This window comes from Protopterus annectens, chromosome 4.part1, assembly GCF_019279795.1.
Source record: "Protopterus annectens isolate FY-2018-M chromosome 4.part1, PAN1.0, whole genome shotgun sequence".
NCBI lineage: Eukaryota > Metazoa > Chordata > Ceratodontiformes > Protopteridae > Protopterus > Protopterus annectens.
Window position 1 is genome coordinate 487,163,377 of NC_056734.1, and position 21,503 is coordinate 487,184,879.

The window sequence follows — 21,503 nt, forward strand, 5'->3', positions numbered from 1 at the left end:
TGTGAAACTGATTAACTGAAATGGATTAGTAGTATTGCAGATTAGCATCAGTTATGATTTTCAGTACTCATCAGAAATCCAAATGATCCCTGCCTTAACTAATACTGATCCCTTAGGTACACTGGTACCAATAGGTTCACATCAGCAATACCTGGGGTATCTTCTTTTTGATCAAGACCTTACATTCTCCTCACGCAAGAAAACATTTATAGCCCTCAGTGTTAAGACCTGTTTGTGAGTACCCCAGCTTACTTTTCCATGACGCAAGTTAAGATCTTGCAGTACAAATGATAAGGACCAAAAGTGAGTACTGCTTACTGTTATTTGCATTGCACTATATTCAGTATAGAACACCTACAGCCTCTTGGTTCCAGTAAATAAGTTATGCAGGTTCACAGCTTTTTGACAGCTCCAGAAAACATCCAGGCAGCTCACTGAAAGTAGCCAGCTGGCTACCAGTAACTGTCAGGGCAACTCTGCTTCTAAACTGCTTCAGTTACAGGTTGCTGCACTGCTCCTGCTGTCCACCACTAGCAGCCACATTGCAATATAGAGAATCCTTTGTTCATCCTTAGACAGTGCCATATCTCCTGTGATGCTCTACTTCACAAAGGATGTATGACAAAAAGCATTTTCAAAACTTGTACCTGGTGCTTGGAACTCTTGTGTGTTTGCTTGCTTGCATTCCTATTTATTTTACATGTTTACTGGGGTAGTACTGTGATCTCAGTGCACGTTTAACAGGTATAGCCTAGTTCTTTGCTTCTAAGTAGCCACAGTGTATTGGGAAGCTCAACCAATTCGGTAAATTCAAAAATAACTTCAGCATCTTACTAGTGAGTTCAAGTGGGCTTTGTATTAGAACAGTGCCTCGCCAGATGCACAGTAGTAAGTCCTGCCTAAACCCTCACCCACCATCCAACAATCAGTGACGTCTTAGAAAAGTTAACTAATATTCATACTCATGGCAGCATAAATATTCATCGTCTATTCATAGCCCTATTTCAAGGGGCAAAAGGCATTGAAGTCACATGCAAATGATGCCCGATTGACTGCCATGCACATTTGACAGTGATACATGGCTGCTGTGCAGAGCAAATGGGAAATTTACCCTTTTCTTCAAATTAGTGCGATCTCGGCGTTGGTATATTTAAGTAGCGGGGATGAGGGGGATTGCCCCCCCCCCACCTGCAAACACAAAGAAAAAAATAATACTTGGAGTTATAGTGCTGTTTTTTTAGCATTCCTTATTTGAAGACGTCAGGGGGTGTTGGGTGGTGGGTGAGATGTACCCTTTTCTTCAATGTAGTGCAGTCTTGGAGTTGATATGCTTAAGTAGTGGGGGGTGGTGTGGGGGGCAAGGTTGCTTGCCTTCAGAAACAAAGAAAAAAAGTTATATTTTTAGTTATAGTGATGTTTCTTTAACATTCCTTATTCAAACATATCAGGGGATGTTGGGTGGGATTAAGTCGGGATTTGCTGCTGCTCACCAGGGGAGATACTGTTCTACAGTATCGGTCAACAGTCAGTGTATGCATGCTGCAACTTTGTATCTCTATTTATCATGTACATGATGCAGAGCTTTTCTCCCCGGGCATCCGCTGAAAAAAGGACCTGCGTCCAGTCGGAATTTCCCGGTAAGCAAATGTAAATAAAGATATCACACTGAAATCTGCATGGCTGTCAATCATGCATCTTTTCCATGCCATGACACGTCTGTTCCGTCTGTCTGTCACTTAGGCCACACCCAACGGCCATCGAGTACTGTACTAATACAAAGACTTCAAGTGTACCTGTTTTGAGACTAGCTAACCGTGTATCATTGTGTAGCATAACCAAAAACTTGCAAGTCTACATATCTGAAACTGATAACCAGTGGTATGTAATTTCATTTGTTGCATGATTAACATAAAACACCACATCATACTTAACCTTGCATCTCAAACTATACAAACTAATGAACAGTTGTTTGTATATTTGTACATATAATTTCTTTACTGCATGGTGACTTTTCTTTTTTTAATGTGGAGCATTCCTGATATATAATTTTATTATTATTTTGATAGGTGTACTTAATTTGTATTTAATCTGGTTCTGTCCATACACTACCAGTTTAGCGCCTTCTTTTCCAGCAGTGACTCTCCTAACAAGCTTGAACTCCTCCTGTGTCCCATAAACCTCAGTTCTAAGGAGAGAATTCCAGATATTGTTGCTGCCAGTGCAGCTTCTGCGTCTCCAAAACAATCTTTTTTCTTGATATATATATATATATATATATATATGTGTGTGTGTGTGTGTGTGTGTGTGTGTGTGTATGTATGTATGTGTGTAATTATATATATATATATATATATATATATACACACACACACACATATATATATATATATATATATATATATATATATATATATATATATATATATATATATATATATATATATATATATATATGGGTTCATGTCATTTGATCGACAATTCATTTGATCGACAAGCATTTGCCCCCTTCCCCAATGTTGTGCGACCCTGGAGTTGATATATATAGTTGGGGGTGTGGGGGGCACAGCCCACATTGGTGTGGGGGTGAAGCCCCCCACCTAAAATGCTTGTCGATCAAATGACCTGTCGATCAAATGACCTGTCGATCAAATGACATGAACCCATATATATATATATATATATATATATATATATATATATATATATATATATATAGACAGATATATATAGATATATATATATATATATATATATATATATATATATATATATATATATAGTTCCCTATTACCAGTGCTTACCTTTTTAGCACATCTCTTTGAGGAAGGAGTAGATTATTCCTCTATTAAGGTGTATTTGGCAGCTATTTCATCCTTTCACTTTTTTTTTTCCTACTTCATCACTAGCATCTCTTGTGACGTATAAAGCATTTTAAATGGAGTGTTTCATTCTAGTCCCATCTTGATTAGTCCTGCTACTCCTAGGATTTAAAGTTTGTTCTGGTAAGATTGTCTAAACCTCCCTTTGAACCAGCCAGCTCCATGAAGTTAATTTTCTTTTTAACTTGGAAGTCCGTCTTCTGGTAGCCGTTACTTCTACAAGAAGGGTTTCAGAAATTCATGCCTTTTTCTCCAAGTACTCATACTTTGTCTTTAATGAAGGTAGAGTAACACTTAGAGTCAAATCTGACCATTAAGCCTGAAGTGTCCACTCGGACCAATTTAAACCAGTTTATTACTTTGCCAGTATTCTTTCCATTGTATGCATGCAAAGGGCATTATCTGTTACCCTGCTTGGATGTTCCAATCATCTTCAATATCATCATTGCACAAAACAGTTCAAGTGGGATGAAAAGTTGCTTGTCTTACTCTCCTGTCAGGAAATCAATAAAGTTTCTAAAAATTACGTTTTCTAACTGGCTGTTTGAGTGTATGTACTGTTGCTATACTGCAGGGAAGTCCTTGAGTGCCAGATCAATAGTGCACCCTGTCATTAGAGGATCCTTACATTTGCAAAGCATTACAGTTTGAGCACTCTGTGTAGAGCGTGTGCTTCCTTTGAAGCCACCTTTCTCAAAGGCTTGCTGGTATAAGCTGCCCAAGGTTAGCTTGGAATTCTATCCAGCTATTGCATTGTCCAGACCAGGACCAGAATTAATACGTAAATTATGTACTTACCAGAATGTTAGATTTATTTTACCTCTCTATGGACACTGGAACAACCCACTCACTTTTCCCACTCCAAATTATCATATCGAAAGGACCTGTAGGAATTTATAAGAATACAATAAAACAAATGCACCTAGGTAACACACTATAACATTTATTAAACAAAAAAAGAAGAATGGTAAGCGCTTTCACAACTTATCGTTGCTTCATCAGACCAATCTGATGAAGCAACGATAAGTTTTGAAAGCGCTTACCATTCTTCTTTTTTTTTAACTTTATTTTGTTTTTGCACCTTGGTTTTACCTGCAGCCGGTTCTTTTAATACTTTTGTTCAGGAATTTATGAGACCTGATTATTCTCTCCAGGGTTTTTCGGGCAGTATGTGGTCCTTTATCTGTATACAGAGATATAGCTGGAATTTTCTTTACCTGATTTGAGGTTCTGTCTTTACAGCAGGGGTTTATGAAACAGAAGAGAAGCTCTAGTTTGTGAGAACTATTGCCAAAAATGCAGACAGCAAGGCAACAGGCCCAGGTGTTTCCAGTGTCTGGACCGAGACCAAATAAATCTATCATCCTGCTAAGTACATAACCTAACATTTGTATGTTAGTTGTTGTTTGTGTGAAATCTTTACTTTGTTTCATGTTTTCTAATAAGTTGCTTGCTAGTGGTAAGATGCAGTCTGACAGCCTCAAGAGTAATGTGTACTGCATTAGCTAGTGAATTATATCACAGTGTGCTTCTGAACTTGAGTGTCAGTGTCTCTAAATATCGAATTTTCAATGTTGAACATGAACTTTATCGAAGGACCTATCAAGGATGTGTTCTCCTATAAATCACTGGTAGCACTATGTCTGCTGTGTGCAGTGCATTGGTATGTTTGGTTTCCAAGAGTAAGATCTTTCTAAATTCTAACAAGAATGTACCTTACCCTTCACTGAGATGACATTTCTTTCATTTGCATTATTTCTGAAGGTCACTAGCATGGTCACCTAGCTTAAAGTTATGTTGATTGTTTATTTGTCAAGATAGTCTAACTTTTGCAGTTGATTCCCTCAGATGAGTCTTCTGGGGATTAAAGCAGTGAATGTGGAAAACATTAACATATTACTTCAGTTGCAAACTATTCTGAGGTTACATCAAAAGAAAAGGGGATGCACCTTGACCCAGAGATAACACGTGACTGAATTAGGACAAGTTACTTAGTCCACTTGCTTACGTTCTAAAGTTGTTTTTATCTCTATATGGCTTAACTTGTCCAGCCTTGTCCTTGAAGAGTGACTGAATGCCTACACTACATTACTAATAAAGGTGAACTTAGACTTAAGCAGTGTTACGTTAAGGTAAGTAATCTTCTGTTGCTGACTTAGTGGCACAGATGCAGGATGTCCATCTAAACCATCAGTAACTCAGATTCATTTGGCATCCTTGGAACCAGACAATTGGGAGAATAAACTTGACCTGTCTAATACCTGTGTTATAGTCATAAGTAACATTAAGAATTTACCTTATATGCCGTTAGTCAGGAACAACACTTCAGGATGTGCAAACAGAAATTTTCTTCTTACAGTGCTGGGAGTCGGTCTTCATAGCCCTTGATGAAGCATTCTCATTTTACATACAATAAATGTATTTTTATACATTTTCTTATCAAACTGGTCATGCAATTTCATTACGTTACAATGATTGTGTCCTATAGAAAACTTTGCAAATGTCCTCGTCCCTCGTAATTTTCACCTCAGACTTCACGTGAGCACCTTCCTATACATGGTCCACCTGCTTCCAAGGGGTTTTGTTTCTGACTTTGAATGTTTCAAACCTGTCCTAGCAACAATGCACTCCTAGCCTGGAGGAGTCAGGCTAACAAATTATTTTTGTAGTAACTGAAACACATACTTTTCTCTCTTATTACATACTAAAAGAATGCAGTTTAAAAGACAGCAATACTGTGGCTTATGAAGCTGTATCTTCCCAGCCCTGCATACAAATTATATTTGCTTTTTAACAATCACATTATAGCATCATTAATAAATTGAATTTAATATACATTTTAATAAGCTGGTCTTGTCCCATAACGCATGCATGCTTGTCTCAGTGACAAGGACCTGCTTTTGCATTACCTTGTGTTGGAGAACAAAGCAATGTTCTGTAGGATCGACATGCAATGAGGACACAAGCAGATATCTTGCAGTGCACACAAGAGAGAGTAACATACATTTGCTGATGTTATTACATGCCTGTGCCCTTGGAATCACTAGGTCAGTATAAAATATTACCTTTAGTTTTTAGCATATCATGCTGTTCGTTCTTCTGCTCCCTTTCATGATACAGAGCAGCCCAGTCCCTGATGGTCAAAAGGTTTTCTTCCCTGAAGAGGGTGTCATCTTCTGGTTTGGGTCATGAGGAACTTGCTCCAAATGTGTGGGACAAGGGGTCATCAGGAGAGCGCCTGTTGTCTGATTAGATGGCAAATGTTCTCTCTTAGGTTTCTTCTTGAAAATGACAGTTCTGACTTCATTTTCACCCTAGACTAAATGCATTAGTAAATATAAAGTTACACCAACTATGTGCCATAAAGGGGTGAAGCCCAGACGTGACCTACCTGACCTGAGTTTGTTTAGCCAGTTGTTGAAGTAATGGAGTGATAAAGCAAAGCCTTCTTAATTTTTCCAGAAAGGTGCGGGTTCAGAGCACATTTCCAGGGATGCCCACTCTGCCTACATTTCCTGATAGAGCCTAGAGATGGACAGAAATGTCTCTGCCTTCAAAGGAGAGTAGAGCTAATATCACCTGTGAAAGCAGGTGAAAAACATGGCAGTTCAACTTTCCATTTTGCAAAAGCAATAAACCCTTGACCACATGTCTGGAACAAAGTAGGAGATCAGAACCATTAAAAATTTGTGAAAAATAACTACAAAAAACTACTGGACTCACTTTCGTTCTTTACTTTGAGAACTTAATCGGAAATAAATTCACATCATCCAATATGACTTTAATACAGAACCAGCAAATGACATCACTTGTTTACATCCAATAAAAATCTTAGAAGCATTCAAAACCCACACTAGAGTTAGTTTTTTTAAAAGACATATGCACAACATCGTACAAACTTTAAAAAACATTTGGAACTTTACTTCATGACATGAAGTCATGACGAAAACTTTGTATAATTTTATATTTAAGAAGATTCTTGACCGAAATGGTTTCATTAGGTCTTAGGGGGAAAATCAGCCCTAAAAAAAAAAAAAAAACTTGCCAGTTAAGTTCCTGTCTTTCTAAATAAATATATGAAAAAATCTACAGACATACTGTGATTAACCTTTTCTGTCACTAAAAAAAATAAACTTACGAAAGTTTGCCAGCTTACACTGTGTTTAGCTAATTCATTGGTCATATCGTGCTTTTTCATGGCCAAAACGTTTTCTCTAATTCTCTGCAAAAATTTCCTGATGAATTTACCTATATAGAAACAGTGGCAGTTTGTTCATGAAGCTAGATAAACTATGCCTTCACTATTACAATTAAGTCTATCCTTAGAAATTAAATTATAATCTTAATGTTTAAAATTACTTGCAATGTTTGTAAACCGCCGCCATTTGCAGTTGAAGCATGAAACCGTTCCAAATTTAAATTTCATTGAAGCAGTTCTCATAATGCAGCTTTGATGTTCTTCGTGTTTCACTGTTGCGGTCATCACATTTGAGTTATCATGCCAGGAGTAACCCTCAGCTGACCCGAATACCAGAGGCTTAGTATGTCTGCATAGGTTGCTGTCACTCCGGGACTGACGTCAGGTCGTCAGTGGTATAAAAACAGGCAGCCGACGCCATTACATCAGTCTTTCTTGCCGAGGACTCCGAAGCCAAAACAGCACGAGTGCCGGTCGGCCGCTACCTGAGTTTTCGTTTCCGAATTGAAGTTCATGTCTTCTAAAGCTAAGTACCCCATTGGGGATCCTTTTTTTCTTGCTCTAACTGATGTCAGAAAAAGTTAACAATTGTCTCGCCTGTGGAAAGCAAATACCACACTGAGACTTCCATTCTTACTGTCACCTGTTTAGGCCCAGACCAAAACGTCCCCTGCTGTCGCTTTTGTACTTTGTTCAACGCCAGAACTATACATCATCGGGCCATTATTGTAGCTAGATATTTTCGCTCTCAGTCCTCAAATTCCGATATGGCTTCGGTAAGCCATCTGACTACCGATCTTCCAAAAAAAAAGTAAGGATAAAGACTGCACAGGTCCAAAACTTCCAACGACGCTTCCATTAAGCTAGTCGTCAGTACTCCGGTCCTCAGTGAGGCACTTTCACAGCCTCTGACGACCACTTCTTTGGATTCGCAGGCCGCTACCGAGACCCTTTCGGAGTCTGGTATACCATAAGAATCTTCTTCAACTAAGGATCCTGCGGATGTCTCTACCTTGAATGGGTCCGGAGCCGCTGAGCAGGCACCGGCTTCCGAGGAAGTACTTTGCACTACCGATACTCGACACAGACTGACGACTTCTTTCGTGTCTTCAGTTCTTTTGAAAACAACCGAGTTTCTAAGGCCCAGGGTATGAACCACCCCCAAAAAAATGATGACCCAAGCTCAGGCGCCTCCTTCCTTGCCTCAGTCTCAAATGCTTAAAATGGCGGAAGACCTTATAATGCTTATTAGGGGAAGCCAGGCTTACCCCTTCCAAAAGAAAAAAAAACTTGTCCCCAGTAGTTTTATCTGAACAGGAGTGGGATGACTCTGATGCATCTGAATATGAAGATATGCAACTCCTCTCAGCTTATGAGGATTCTGATGCAGAGGAATCCATCCCTTCAGCCTCTCCATCCAAGGACTTTCTCTTTGGGGAAACCCTACATACTTTAAAGGAGCATTTCCAATGGGAATGTCAGGACTATCCTCAGTTTAAAAAGAGAGACTGGGAATTCTTAGATCTACCATAGCATAGACCTTTGGCCATTCCTCCTGTCCTGGATGTTGTGGATGATGATTTTATGGAATCCAGTCTGACTCCTGACACACACTCCCTCCTGCACCCAGAAAACCTGACAGGTATTATAGAGTCCCTGACGTTCACAAATTTCTTTTCAAAAGTCCTACTGCTGACCCCGAGGTCATCTCTCAAGGGCCTAAAGGAATCAAAGCAACCTCAACTAAGAATCCCACCCCCTCAGATAGGGATGCCCGAGCATTAGACAGATGGGGTAAAAAAGTATACACCTCTGCTTCTCTTTCTTATTAGAGCATTAAATTGTCAGTTCCACATGCTGAAATATCAGCAACATACCATGGAACTCCTCAAACAAAAAAATCTTCTTTTCCTGCTTGTGCAGAAAATTACAAGAGTTAATGCATTCTGCAAGTCAAGTAACTAAGCACACCTTACAATGTGGTGTTGACTCCCTAGAAACATCTTGCAGGACAGCAGTCACCGGTTCTGTCATTTGAAGACATGCTTGGCTTAAGGAGAAGACCTTGTCAGACCATGTCGAATCCAAATTATTGGGCGCACCTTTGAACAAAGACAACTTATTTGGCACCAAGGCAGAAGATGTCTTAAAAAAGATGGAAGAAAAAGGTAAATCTATGCAGACAGACTTCTTACAGGTCCAGCCACCAAGGTTCAGTAGGCCTTGCCCCCTCCAAGCACTGGTCCTTTTCTGCCACCTCCAGGCCAGCTTAGCCCAGACAACAGCCCCAGGGAATGCAGAGATCTAAGCAATGGAGTTCCTCCTCTTCAAAAACAGAGAGTGCAAAGCCACCCCCTTATGGTAAGAACTCAGAATTAATTTACACTTCCACCCCCTCCCTCTGCCCACCTGCTCTTGCCCCTAGGAGGAAAACTCTCTTTCCATGCAGGCAACTGGGCCACCATTACCAGTGACCGCTGGGTCCTCAACATAGTGTCCAAGGGATACAGATTTTATTTCCAGACTCTGCCAGCCCCAAAAGGGTTCCCAGATCGTCCTCCAAACCAGTGGGCAGAGGCCAAAATGCAAGTCCTTTCCCTACTCTCCATGAGGGCCGTAGAGCATGTTCTTGCAGAACAGATAGGCCAAAGTTTCTACTCCAGACTCCTTCTGTTACCCAGAAAAGAGGGCACATGGCACCCCATCCTCGATCTATCCATTCTAAACACCTTTCTGGTGATACCAAAATTCAAAATGCTCACCTTCCAGCAGCTTCTTCCTTTGCTTTCCAAAAATGCTTGATTAGCCACCCTAGACCTAAAAGCGGCCTACCTAATCCCAATCAGGCAATCATGCAGGAAATATCTATGTTTCAGGGCAGGATCTAGGCACTTTCAATTCTCTGTGCTTCCCTTTAGCTTATCTACTGCTCCCAGAGTTTTCACAAAATGTCTGGCTCCCGCCATTGCTTTTTGCAGACAAAGAAATATTTAAATATACCCTTACCTAGTCGACTGCCTGATTCAGACAATCAGGAAAAGCTGCTTCAGCACCTGACCTTTGTAAAGGACCTATTGACCTTCCTGGGATATACTATCAAGGAAGAGAAATCAAAACAAGTCCCCACACAAGAAATTGTGGACACAGCATCCCAGATGGCATTCCTTACTCCAGAAAAACAAGCCTACCTGACAAGCTACTTCTCTCAACTAAGCCTCTAGAACCCAGTTATCCACAAGGAAAGTCCTGCAAGCTCTAGGGTTCGTGGCCTCTTGCATTCTACTCATTCCATATGCCAGACTGCATTTGAGGAAACTACGATACCCAAAAGCCTTTTGTGTCAGCATTCTCAAGACCTGGAAACTCTTATACCAATGATACCTTGTGGAAGGAAAGATTTTCTTTGGTGGGCAGCAGCATGCAACCACAACAAGGAACTTCCCTTCTCACAACCCCATGTTGCCCAGACCCTCACCACAGACATATCAGACTATGCCTGGGATGCTCACCTGGATGGCAGGTGCATTCAGGGTCAATGGAGCCCAAATCAAATACATCTGCACATCAACCTAAAAGAGATGTTAGCTGTTCAGCACACCCTGACAGCTTTCAGACCCCTATTCTCCCTGGGGCCTCTATTGATCAAAACAGACAACACCACAGTGAAGTGGTATTTCACCAAGCAGGGAGGGACTCGCTCTTATCCTCTCTCCAGGCTCGCCATGACCCTTTGGCACATGGCTTTAGCCATGCAGCTACACCTGTTAGCACAATTTCTGCCAGTCTCTCTAAACTCTCTGGCAGACAACTTAATCAGAAACCTGTTAGACACACACGAGTGGCAGCTAGACGTCGCTCAGCAAATTCTGCACCTAGGAACCTCACCGCAAGGCCTTGAAAGTGGACGCTCTATCCTTCCAGTGGGTAAACCTCTCGGTCTATGCATTTCCCCCACTACCACTCATTTCAATGGTACTGCTCAAAATAAGGGAGGAAAAACTGAGGGCAATCCTGATTGCCCCAGACTGACCACGCTAGCACTGGTACCCACTGCTTTGCAGCCTGTCACCCCTGCCACCACGGTACCTACCTCAGATCCCAACACTCCTGACCCAGAGGAATGGAGAATTCATGCATCCCCAATTGCAGACCCTCAACCTGGCAGCCTGGCTTATTCCCTGACCTCTCCTCAAGCTGTCAGCCTAAGCAAACAAGTTCTAAATGTTATACGTGAGGCCAGACTCCCCAGCAGTAGAAAATCCTATGCTGACAAGTAGAAAAGGTCTTTCACCTGGATCCAGGCTAAGGGAGCCGGAATGGCACAGCCCTCCCTACCTCTCATCCTGGATTACCGGCAGACCTACTACAGAGGGGTCTGTCCTTCTCTTCTGTTAAAATTCATGCCTCAGCCATCTCTGCTCATTTCAGCATAGAGCCACCGTTATTCTCACACCCTCTCCGCAAACAGTTCCTAAGAGGGGCTAACAACTTAAGGCCACCCAGAAGAGCTCCTACCCCAGCCTGGGACCTTAACTTTGTATTGGAAAAGCAGCTCACCCTGCCCCCCTTTTGAACCTGCAGCTTCAGCAGAGTTAAAATTTCTCTCTTGGAAGACAGCCTTGCTTCTGTCCATCACTTCAACTAGAAGATTATCAGAGCTATAAGCACTTATGGCTGTGGAGCCCTTCATCATTTTCCATGCTGACAGAGTCTCCTTCAGGACTAACCCATCCTTCATGCCTAAAGTGGTGTCCAGTGTGGCTCTCAACCAATCCATTCATTTGCCCACCTTTTTCCCTAACCCACAAAACAAGGGGGATGGGATTCTGCACTCTCTAGATGTGCACAGACAGCTCAGATTCTACCTGAACAGGACTAAATCTTTTAGGAAAACTGATCAATTGCTAGTCAGCTTAGCTACAATGGCAGAGGGCATGGCCATATCCAAACAAACAATCTCCAAATGGATAGCATACTGCATCCATTTCTGCTACAAATATCTCAGGAAACTACCCCCAAAGGAGGTCAGGACACATTCCATCAGAGCAACCTCCACCTTTGCAGCTTTTCTCAGAGGGGTCCCCACCAGGGACATCCTGGAGGCTGCAACATGGACATCTGTTCATGCCTTCACCAAGCATTACCACCTGCCTATCTTTTCTAAATCCAGGGCAGGCTTTCCACCACAGTCTTGCAGGGCATCCTAGCCAGCCCCCAGTCTTCTTGACTGCCTCCACCCTTTTCTTCAGCTTTGCGAATCAACCCAAATGTGATGACTGCAACAGTGAAAGACGAAGAACATAGTACAGTTGTGTACACTTACCATAAATGTAGATTTTCAAGTGTATTCACTGTTGCAGTCCTGGTTTCCCTCCCTTCATCCCTGTTGTCTCCCTCTCTCTGTCTCTCTCTCTCTCCTTACAAGGACATTTTGGTATTTACTTTCTACTGGTGGTGTTCCTCCATCATAACTTAGCTCCCTACTGGGGGCTCCTGACAGGGCAAGAAAAACTGATGTAATGGTGTCGGCAGCCTGTTTTATACTACTGACGACCTGACGCCAGTCCTGGAGCGACAGCAACCGACGAAGAAATACTAAGCCCCTGGTATTCGGGCTGACTGAGGGCTACCCCTGGCAGGATAACCCAAATGTGATGACTGCAACAGTGAATACACTTGAACATCTATATTTATGGTAAGCGTACACAACTGTACTTTCTAACACCTGTCTGGACCCTGTGGGCTTGCACTGGAAATAATATAGCTAAATAATATAGCTAAAGAAAAGTTCCTCTGATGGCTGTCTAGATAATGGCCATGCTATGCCTGTGTTCTTACTCCTTGAATGACAGAGAAAATATAACTAATTATGTAGCAGTGTTCTCTTTTTCCTTTCTTATTTTTTTATACTTAGAGCCATTGGCTAAGAAAATAAGGGACTCAGAAATTAAAGGATGTAATTATGTTTTATGCTTTATTTGCAGACAGTATTATTTTTGTACCTGATAACACCAGAAAAGGACATCTCTGTCTTGTGGAACATCTTGAGACAGTTTCAGGTCTTTTCAGGATATAACATTAATGAAGATAAAACAAAAGCTGTAGCTGTAAACTATGTCCCCACACACTAACTGGTCCAGCAATGCTCATATGTATGGGGATATAATAAAATGAAGCATTTAAGGGCATGGATTAAAAGGATTATGCTGTGGCAACTAAGGATATGTGGGAAGAGATTAAACAAACGATAATACAAAAACTGAGAAACTGGAAGCTCTTGTTTATGGATATGGATAGCAAGATACAAGCAGTAAAAATGTTTTGTAGTCCCTTTAGTTTTGTCCACAGTTCAGGCATATTTTTATGAACCAGAAGGGAAGTTGTGGACAGTAATTAATAGAGCTGAAGGATTTTTTTCTGGGAAGGAAAAGGGCAAGGGTCAAGTGGAATAAGTTGATCCTTCCAAAAGAACAAGGTGGTTTATGATTGTGATGTAAGGGGAGATGAGCTATACATTTAAGGCTTGTATATATAGCACAAGCAGAAAGCTACAATTCAAAGTAGAAAGGGAAGATGATAAAGCAGAGGAGAAGTTCAAGAAATAAGGAGACAGTGGGATTTTGGATGCAGATGCTTAAGGAGAATAACAGCCACACATAATTTATAAAGTAGCAAAAAGCATTCTAAGAACTAACGAGAATGGAGAGTGGTGATTTTGCCAATAAGAATGACTGCAATTAGGATACAGAGAAGAGGCAAGAGGGAGATGGAATTTACTGGAGAAAACTAGCAAAGGAGCCAACCTATTGGGAGAAAATATCTAGAGAGGGGAAAGGTAATTGAATGGGAAGAAGCCAAGAAGATATTTGGACTGCAGACTAGAGATGGCCTTCCCTATCAGGGGTTAATATCTGAGTGTAGGCAAAGAGAAAGGGATAAGGGAGTCATGAGTGAAATACATGCTCAGGTAGAGTTTTTAATTGATTCTAAAACAGCAGCTGCTGTTAAAAGGGGCATGTAAAATATTGCACAGTAACTATAGGAATCAGTCAGAGGAAATTAGAAAAAAATAGGAAGAGAGATTGGATAAGAAATTCACAAGTAAATGGTGGAAGGATGTGTATGTCAGCCGGGTATATAACAGGGTCTAGTGGACTTGGATTTTTGCTTGGAGGTTTTTGCTTGTGCGTTTTTGTTTTCCAAGCAGGCTTCGGGGAGTTTTTCCTGGGCTGGATGGTAGGTGCTCTGGATGGGATGGGAGATGTGACTAGATATGGGTGTTTTGGGAGTCTGAGGGGTTGGTGGACTTTCAAGGACCCGTGTAGAGTGCTCTGTCAAAAATATTATGTGAGCAGATGGCTGTGACTGGAGAGGTGATTTTTTTTTTAGGATTTGAGATGCATTGACATGGTAGGGCCTTGTTAAGCTTGGTTCTGATGGCTGCCAAGGAAGCAGTTACTAGAAAATTGCAGTCTGTGTATAGACCAGCTGTGTTTGAAGTATTGAATATTGTAACTGAGGTAGGAGAACTGGGGGTGGGATCTTTGAAAAAGGGTAGGAGCAAATTGCAAAGAAAGAAATGGAAGCTTTGGAAACAATGCATGCAGGGTGGTGGTTTAGAGAAGGAGTGGGGTTTGGTTGAGGGCAGGAATTGATCAATTTATGTAATGTTGAATTGAGGATGAATATACAAAAGAATATAGCTGATGTATAATGTTTACAACAGATAATAAGTTGATATGGTTTGTTTTCTTTAATATAGGTGAGTGTTTGCCTATGTTTTGGGTGATCATTCAATAAAGGTGTTTAAAAGGAAGGATAACTAATTATATAAATGCTCTAAGTGGTCACAATCGAGAGCGTGTGGCATTTAGCACTGAGGAGTAAAGAATGTGAGTTGAGCTGCATCCTGTAGTCCAGGGTTTGATTCTTTCAGTTTTCATCTGCTTACTTGTCTGGCTTTGAGCAACTCACCTAACCAGAAAGTGCTTTGAGACAACTGGAAAACTGAATTAATTTTCTAGTGGACTCCTGGACTACATGCCTGATAACTACCTGTGAACCTAAGAGTGGTTAGTTTGTATTTTATTTGAAGTTTCTATATCCTTTTAATTTGCCTTGCTGCTTATAGCTTGTACATGCTTTTAGATAAAAAGTGCAAAGTTTTGCCTTTCATCTGATGTGAATATGGAAACCTGCTTATTAACAAAAATGACTAATCATTTTTTTCTCTCTTTTTTTTTTAGGAATTGTATGAACTTACGGTAAGAGTCAGCTTAAACTCTGTTTGCAGTTATTTTTTATTACCTGGTTTAAATAAAAAAAATAAGAAATTGTTTTTCTGTTTTGCAGACTAGGTATGAAATAGGTATAGTGCGTCAGTTCCCATTTTCTTCTGCTCTTCAACGTATGGTAGTAGTTGCAAGGATTCTGGGAGAGAAGAAGATGGAGGTTTATTTAAAGGGTGCCCCTGAGGTGGTTGCTAGTCTGTGCAAGAAAGAGACAGGTATGTACTACTCTGTTTAAGGAAGCTGTTCGTCTTATTCTGTCTTTTCACTGGATTAATGCAACTTTCCTTACCCTGAGGTATACTTCATGGATGGAAAGCAGTCATTTAGATCATCACTTCTAAATAAGTAGGTATTTTGGGCATCAAGGTCTGTGTTTCAGTCATGAACTTTGCTCACTGTCTGTCTGGAGTTTGCATGTTCTCCCATAGGTTTTCTCTGGATACTCCAGTTTCCTCTCATCTCCCCAAAACATTCAGTTTGACTGGCAGTTCTAAACTGTCCATATGTATAGTATCTGCTTTTGCTCTTCTGAGCAATGTTGTGACTGAAAAGGATCCATGTTAAGGAGTTCAGTAGACAGAAGAAAAAAAATATTATATCCAGTTATGACAAATCAAGCATATTTTTTTGTCCATTGAAAGAAGGAGACAGTGAGGATACAAACGGTGAAAGGTTTCGACTAGATTGGGCAAATAACAGGTGATTGTACCAAACCATGGTCCTATCTTGTAAACTCCGAGGGTGTGAAGTACAGGAGGAATTGCAGGCTCCTCCTTCCTGTACCAGAATGGTTACCCCACCGTATCGACTCCAAGTCTCAAAATCACTCAGACATTGTTCCTGTTCCAGAACATGTCATACCATCTGATTCCAGTCCTAAGAATGCTTCCGACACTCCGAAGGTTGAACACTCTAAAGAAATGAGTCCAGTTGCTAAGCCTGAGTCCCAGTTTTACATCATATGATTTGGTCGCACATGTAGACCGGGTGTGAGATACACGGCGACTTGGACATAAATGTATGTATGTACATAGTTTTGTATAATGCATGACATAAGCTGTCTGTACCACTTGCATGTTAATTGATATCCTCTGTATCATGTTTTTTTCCAAAAGAGGAAGGATGTAGAGCGCAATGTGTTTGTGTCTTTAAGAAGCATAGCAAGTGATGGGCGTGCACATATAAATACCAGGCATGTGTTGTGTCTAGTGCCATTTTGAAACTACAGCCAGAGACTAAGCATGAGAGAATGAATGTTAGTTTGTATACAAGTTACGCAAGTAAAAGTTAATATCTGTGACCATAATGTGCTTGTACATAATAAAACTACTTGAACAGAGCCTACAAAGACTTGTCTATTATATTGAGACAAGACAAGCGACATGATCTCAGAGCCGGGATCGCAGAGGTTGATATTTGGAGCCACGAGGTGCAGAGATAACAGTGATAGGAAACTAAGAAAAACGAGCTTGAAAAACAGCCAGAAAAGAAAGAAAGGTAATGAAAACTTGCATGAACAGTTTACTTTATAAAAGAGGAAAAAACTGAACATTACAAGGGCCAAAAACTCATTATAAAACAAGCGAGAGGCACAAAAGGGTTATTAATTAAGCAAAATGTTTACGATTAAGATATTTGACAAAATAAGCTTGTTTAAAGCAAAACAAGCATGCTTAATGCATATAGAGTATGTGTAAAGCATGTTTTTTGGTAAAGTGATGTGTTTTGGTATAACAATGACTTTGTATTGTATCACGGGCATAACTAGAGTTATTCGAAGTATCTCAAAGTGTGTAAAAGTGCTTACAGTTTGCACTTATTACTGTGCATGTATTCCAAAGAGTTTAATTGTGTACAAAGTGCAACAATTTCGTAAAGTGCAGTCAAATGCAGCCACTTCGAAAAGTTTCTTGTGCTGGGGGTGTCTATTTGCAAAGTGCCGCCATTACAGAGGGTTGTTTGCACTGTAAAGAATTGTCTAGCAAAGTGTCACCATTTTGGGCAAGTTTCAGTGTGTTGTGTACTGTCTGTTCACAAAGTGCAGTTACTTCGAAATGTTACTTACTATGAGCTTCCTCTGCTCAGTTCATTCACATAGTTCAGTTATTTGAAATGTTTCTTAAAATGATGATAAATGACTTTTGCTGTATGACAATTCTGAGTGTTAAAGTGCCCGAGAAACCTATTTCACAAAATTTAGTCATTCAGAGGCTTGTGTCATTGGGCAAAGTTACAAGTATTGGCATAAATTTCTGGCATATGTGTATGTGTGTGTATTCATGCATATTTGTAAAAATCCTTCACTGGTATGTATTTATGTGGCAGATGGATTTCAAAAGCCCTCGCCACTTCTATTTGATCAGAATATTGCAGAGAATTGGAGAATATTTGAGCAAGAGTACAATATTTTTATACAAGCAGCTTTTTCTGACAAAGATGCATGCACCAAGGCGTTCATTTTGCTATACCTCGCTGGATCTCAGAGGCCATTAAAAGAGTGCATTCTTTTGTGTCTGCACCAGCAGTATACGAGGGAGAAGGTGAAAATCATCATATTGTACAGGATGAATCAAAGGAAGACCCTGAGTGTTTGAAGCGCAACACCCCAGACAAATATTACATTAGAAAGGCATTTGTTTTATACACAAGATCAGAAACCAGGGGAAACTTTTGTAGCTTATATTACTGACCTGAGAAACAAGGCTAAAACGTGTTGGTTTGCAGACTTAAAAGATGAGTTGATAAAGAACAGGCTTGTGTGTGGTATTAATAGTGTTGCTGTGAGAAAGAGTTTGCTTTGTGACAGTGAGTTAACATTGAGTAAGGCCATTGAGATTTGTCAAATCCATGAAGTTACAGAAAGGCACACAAGTATGCTTGCAATTGACAAGAGTGTGATTTCAGCAGACTACAGAGCAAATGTAGACAGCATGCAACACATGGCAAACAGAAGCAGGCCTAAGCACATGGCAGCCACAGACCCTGCTTGATCGCCAGGGAGACCACATAGTTTTCCAGCACGTTCTAAGAAAGGAGTATGCTTTGTACAGTACAAGGATGAATTGACAAAATGTTCGGTGCAGTACAAGCGTGAGACAACAAAACTCAAATCTAACTTTGTCAACTGTCGCAGTTGTGGTACAAATCATGAATCTAAAAGAGAAAAATGCTTAGCATTTGGTCAGCCATGCCACAAGTGTAAAAAAAAAAATGGAGCCATTTTCAAAGGTTTTGCAGATCAAGTAAACCTCACACAATTACAGAGAAGTCGCACGAAAAGCAAGCTGATCAAGTAGAATTGTAGCAGTCTACTTTCTATGTAGATGGTGTATCAGTAATTGGTGAAAGGGTAGACGCAGTGAATTTATTGGCAAAGAACAAAGTGTTTTGTACTGTCCAGATCAATGGTAAATCCACCGAGCTCAAAATAGACACTAGCTCAAAGTGTAATGTTATATCAGCAGACACATTTGCTAAGGTGAGAACTAATGAGCAACTCATTGTGGCTAGTAGTGCGAAGCTTGTTGCTGTTGGTGAAGAGATTCAGACTGAAGGCTTAGGAGTACTTTCATGTTATTTAGCCAGCAACTGTTACAACTTGTTATTCTATGTAGTTTGAAGACCTGTGCAGTCATTATTGGATCTCAGAGGCAGTTTGAGAATTAATCTGCTTTCTTTTACCAAAGAAGTTCATCATATAAGCACATATCCTAGTTCCAGTTCCAATTTTTCTGAAGCCATTTGCTCAGAATATGCTGATGGTTTCGATGACAAGGTGGGCAAACTTCCAGTTGTGTAGTCTTATGAAGTTAGACCCAGGCGTCAGTCCAGTAGTCCGACCAGCAAGAAAAGTTCCAATAGCTATGCAAGATAAAGTCAAAGCTCAGTTAGATAAAATGGTGCAGCAGGTGCGATTTGTGTAGTTACAGAACCAACTGAATGGGTGGCGTCAAGGGTAGCAGCCCACAAGAAAGGATCAGACAAAATCAGAATATGTATTGACCCAAGAGATTTGAACAAAGCAATAAAGAGACCACATCATCCAGTGCCTGCAGTCAGAGGTCGCAATCCTAATACCGAATGCCGCTGTTTTTTCTTAAGATGCAAAAAGTTAATTTTGGCAAGTCATGCTTGATCGCAAATCCTCATTATTGACCACTTTTGGTACTCTGGCAGATGTAGATTCCTCAAGATTAGGGTTGCCAACTTCGTTCACGGCTAAAACCGGAGCCACGCCACGCCCCTCGCGTCACCAGTAACCCCGCCCGCCCCACCCCCTCTCCCGCCAACATACCGCCTATTTTGTGATGTCACGACAGCATCACTCAACGGGAACGCCCTCTTTTTTCGTTTCCCGCCGCCTCCTTTGGCTGATTTGCTATGCTTTTCTGTAAAAAAAAAGCATAGTAAATCAGCCGATTTACAAACTCCGATAGTCTGTTTCCTTTTTGAAACAGAATACCGGAGTTTGTACAGTGTTTTCCAGACTACCGGAGAATCGGTTTGATTTCCTGATAGTCCGGAAAAAAAACGGAGGGGTGGCAAGCCTACTCAGGATGCCATTTGAAATAAGTTCTGCAAGTGAAGTCTTCCAATGTGCAATGGAGCAAATTTTTTCAGGTTATCCTTGTGCCATAATAGTAGATGATTTATTAGTTGGAGACAATGGTGAAGCAAAGCATGACAGAAACTTTAAAAGAGTTCTAGACCGAGCATGTGAAGTGAACCTAAAGCTCAATCCTCTAAAGTGCAAATTCAGACTACCAGAAATTACGTATGTAGGTCATTTATTTACCAGCACTGGCTTAAAACCAGACCCATCTAAGCAAGCAGCCATTCTTGAGATGTCCGCACTTGATAATATTCAAGCTCTGCAATGTTTTCTAGGCATGTTTAACTATCTAGGCAAGCTCATACCAGACTTCATTGAGTTGACAGCACCTTTAAGAGAGCTGATGTGCAAGAATGTTGCATGGTCTTGGTTGGAACAGCACCAGAAGTCATTTGAAGACCTTGAGCGGAAAGTTGCCACCCACCTACATTAAGATACTAGTATGTTAGTAAACGAGTCATTCTTTCCTGTGATGCTTCAAAATTTGGTCTTGGAGCAGTTATTCATCAGGAAGTCAGATCAGTAGCCTATGCATGTAGAACACTTACCAAACTGAGATGCTGTATGCTCAAATTGACAAAGAGCTTTTGGCAGTAGTATTTGCATGTTCAAAGTTTCATGATTATATCTATGGTCGAGCTATTCAAATTGAAATTGATCATCAATCTGTCTAGTTAACATTCTAAAGAAGCCTATGCTTTCTGCACCAGCAAGATTACAAAGAATGATGCTCAAATTGCAAAGTACAACTTCAAAGTGGTCTATACAAAAGGCAGACTTCTTTATGTGGCTGATACCTTATCCAGATCGCCCAGAAATACAACAGAACAGCTTGGCAGAAATTTTGACTTTTGACATAATGGTAGTGTGTAATTTTTCACCACAAGACTTAATGAGCTGAGAGATCATACAAAAACTGATCCAGTTTGCAAAAGCTCAATCACTACATTAATGTTATATGGGTGTCGTGTACCACCTGAAGTGCAAACTTATTTTCCTTACAGAGATGAGATGTTGATGGAAGGCAGTATTTTCAAAAGGTCCTAAAATGGTTATTCCTGCTTCCTTATAACATGAATATATCCAAATTTTGCATCATGGTCACCCAGGTTCCGACTCTACCAAAAAGGGTGAGAGTAGTAGTATTTTGACCTTCTACACGAGTGAAAGGCATTGATAAAGTACTTTCTTCTTGTTCAGTATATGCAATAGCACTAAACCGCATTTGCAAAGAAAACCGCTTCAGCTAAGTCAAGTTCCTGAACTACCTTGGCCAACAGTTTGAACCAACATTTGAGTCCATCACCCGGTTAAAAAGAATTAAGCAAGCAGCCTCTGGACCCCTGTAATTTAACCGGGGAAGGGTTTCTAAGCGCCCCAAGGCAAGCCTCAAACCAGGGCACAGGAGTCCCCTAGAAGCCCCTTTTAGATTGAGGTGTTGCCGACGTCACCGAGGCAGTCGGGGAAACCTTTTAAGTTGCCCCCAACCCAAAAAAAAGAAATTGGGGACAGTCATTTTCCGG

The 21,503-nt window shown here is 40.7% G+C and overlaps 1 protein-coding gene across 1 annotated transcript in view; it reads left to right on the plus strand.

Moving 5' to 3' along the window:
• Positions 1-21,503, plus strand: part of ATP13A3 (ATPase 13A3) — a 2,707,264-nt gene that overhangs the window by 1,732,642 nt on the left and 953,119 nt on the right. Inside the window, exons 18-19 of the mRNA XM_044070296.1 lie at positions 15,324-15,341; positions 15,430-15,583. Of these exons, the coding sequence (XP_043926231.1) occupies positions 15,324-15,341; positions 15,430-15,583 (172 nt within the window). The remainder of the gene's footprint in view (positions 1-15,323; positions 15,342-15,429; positions 15,584-21,503) is intronic.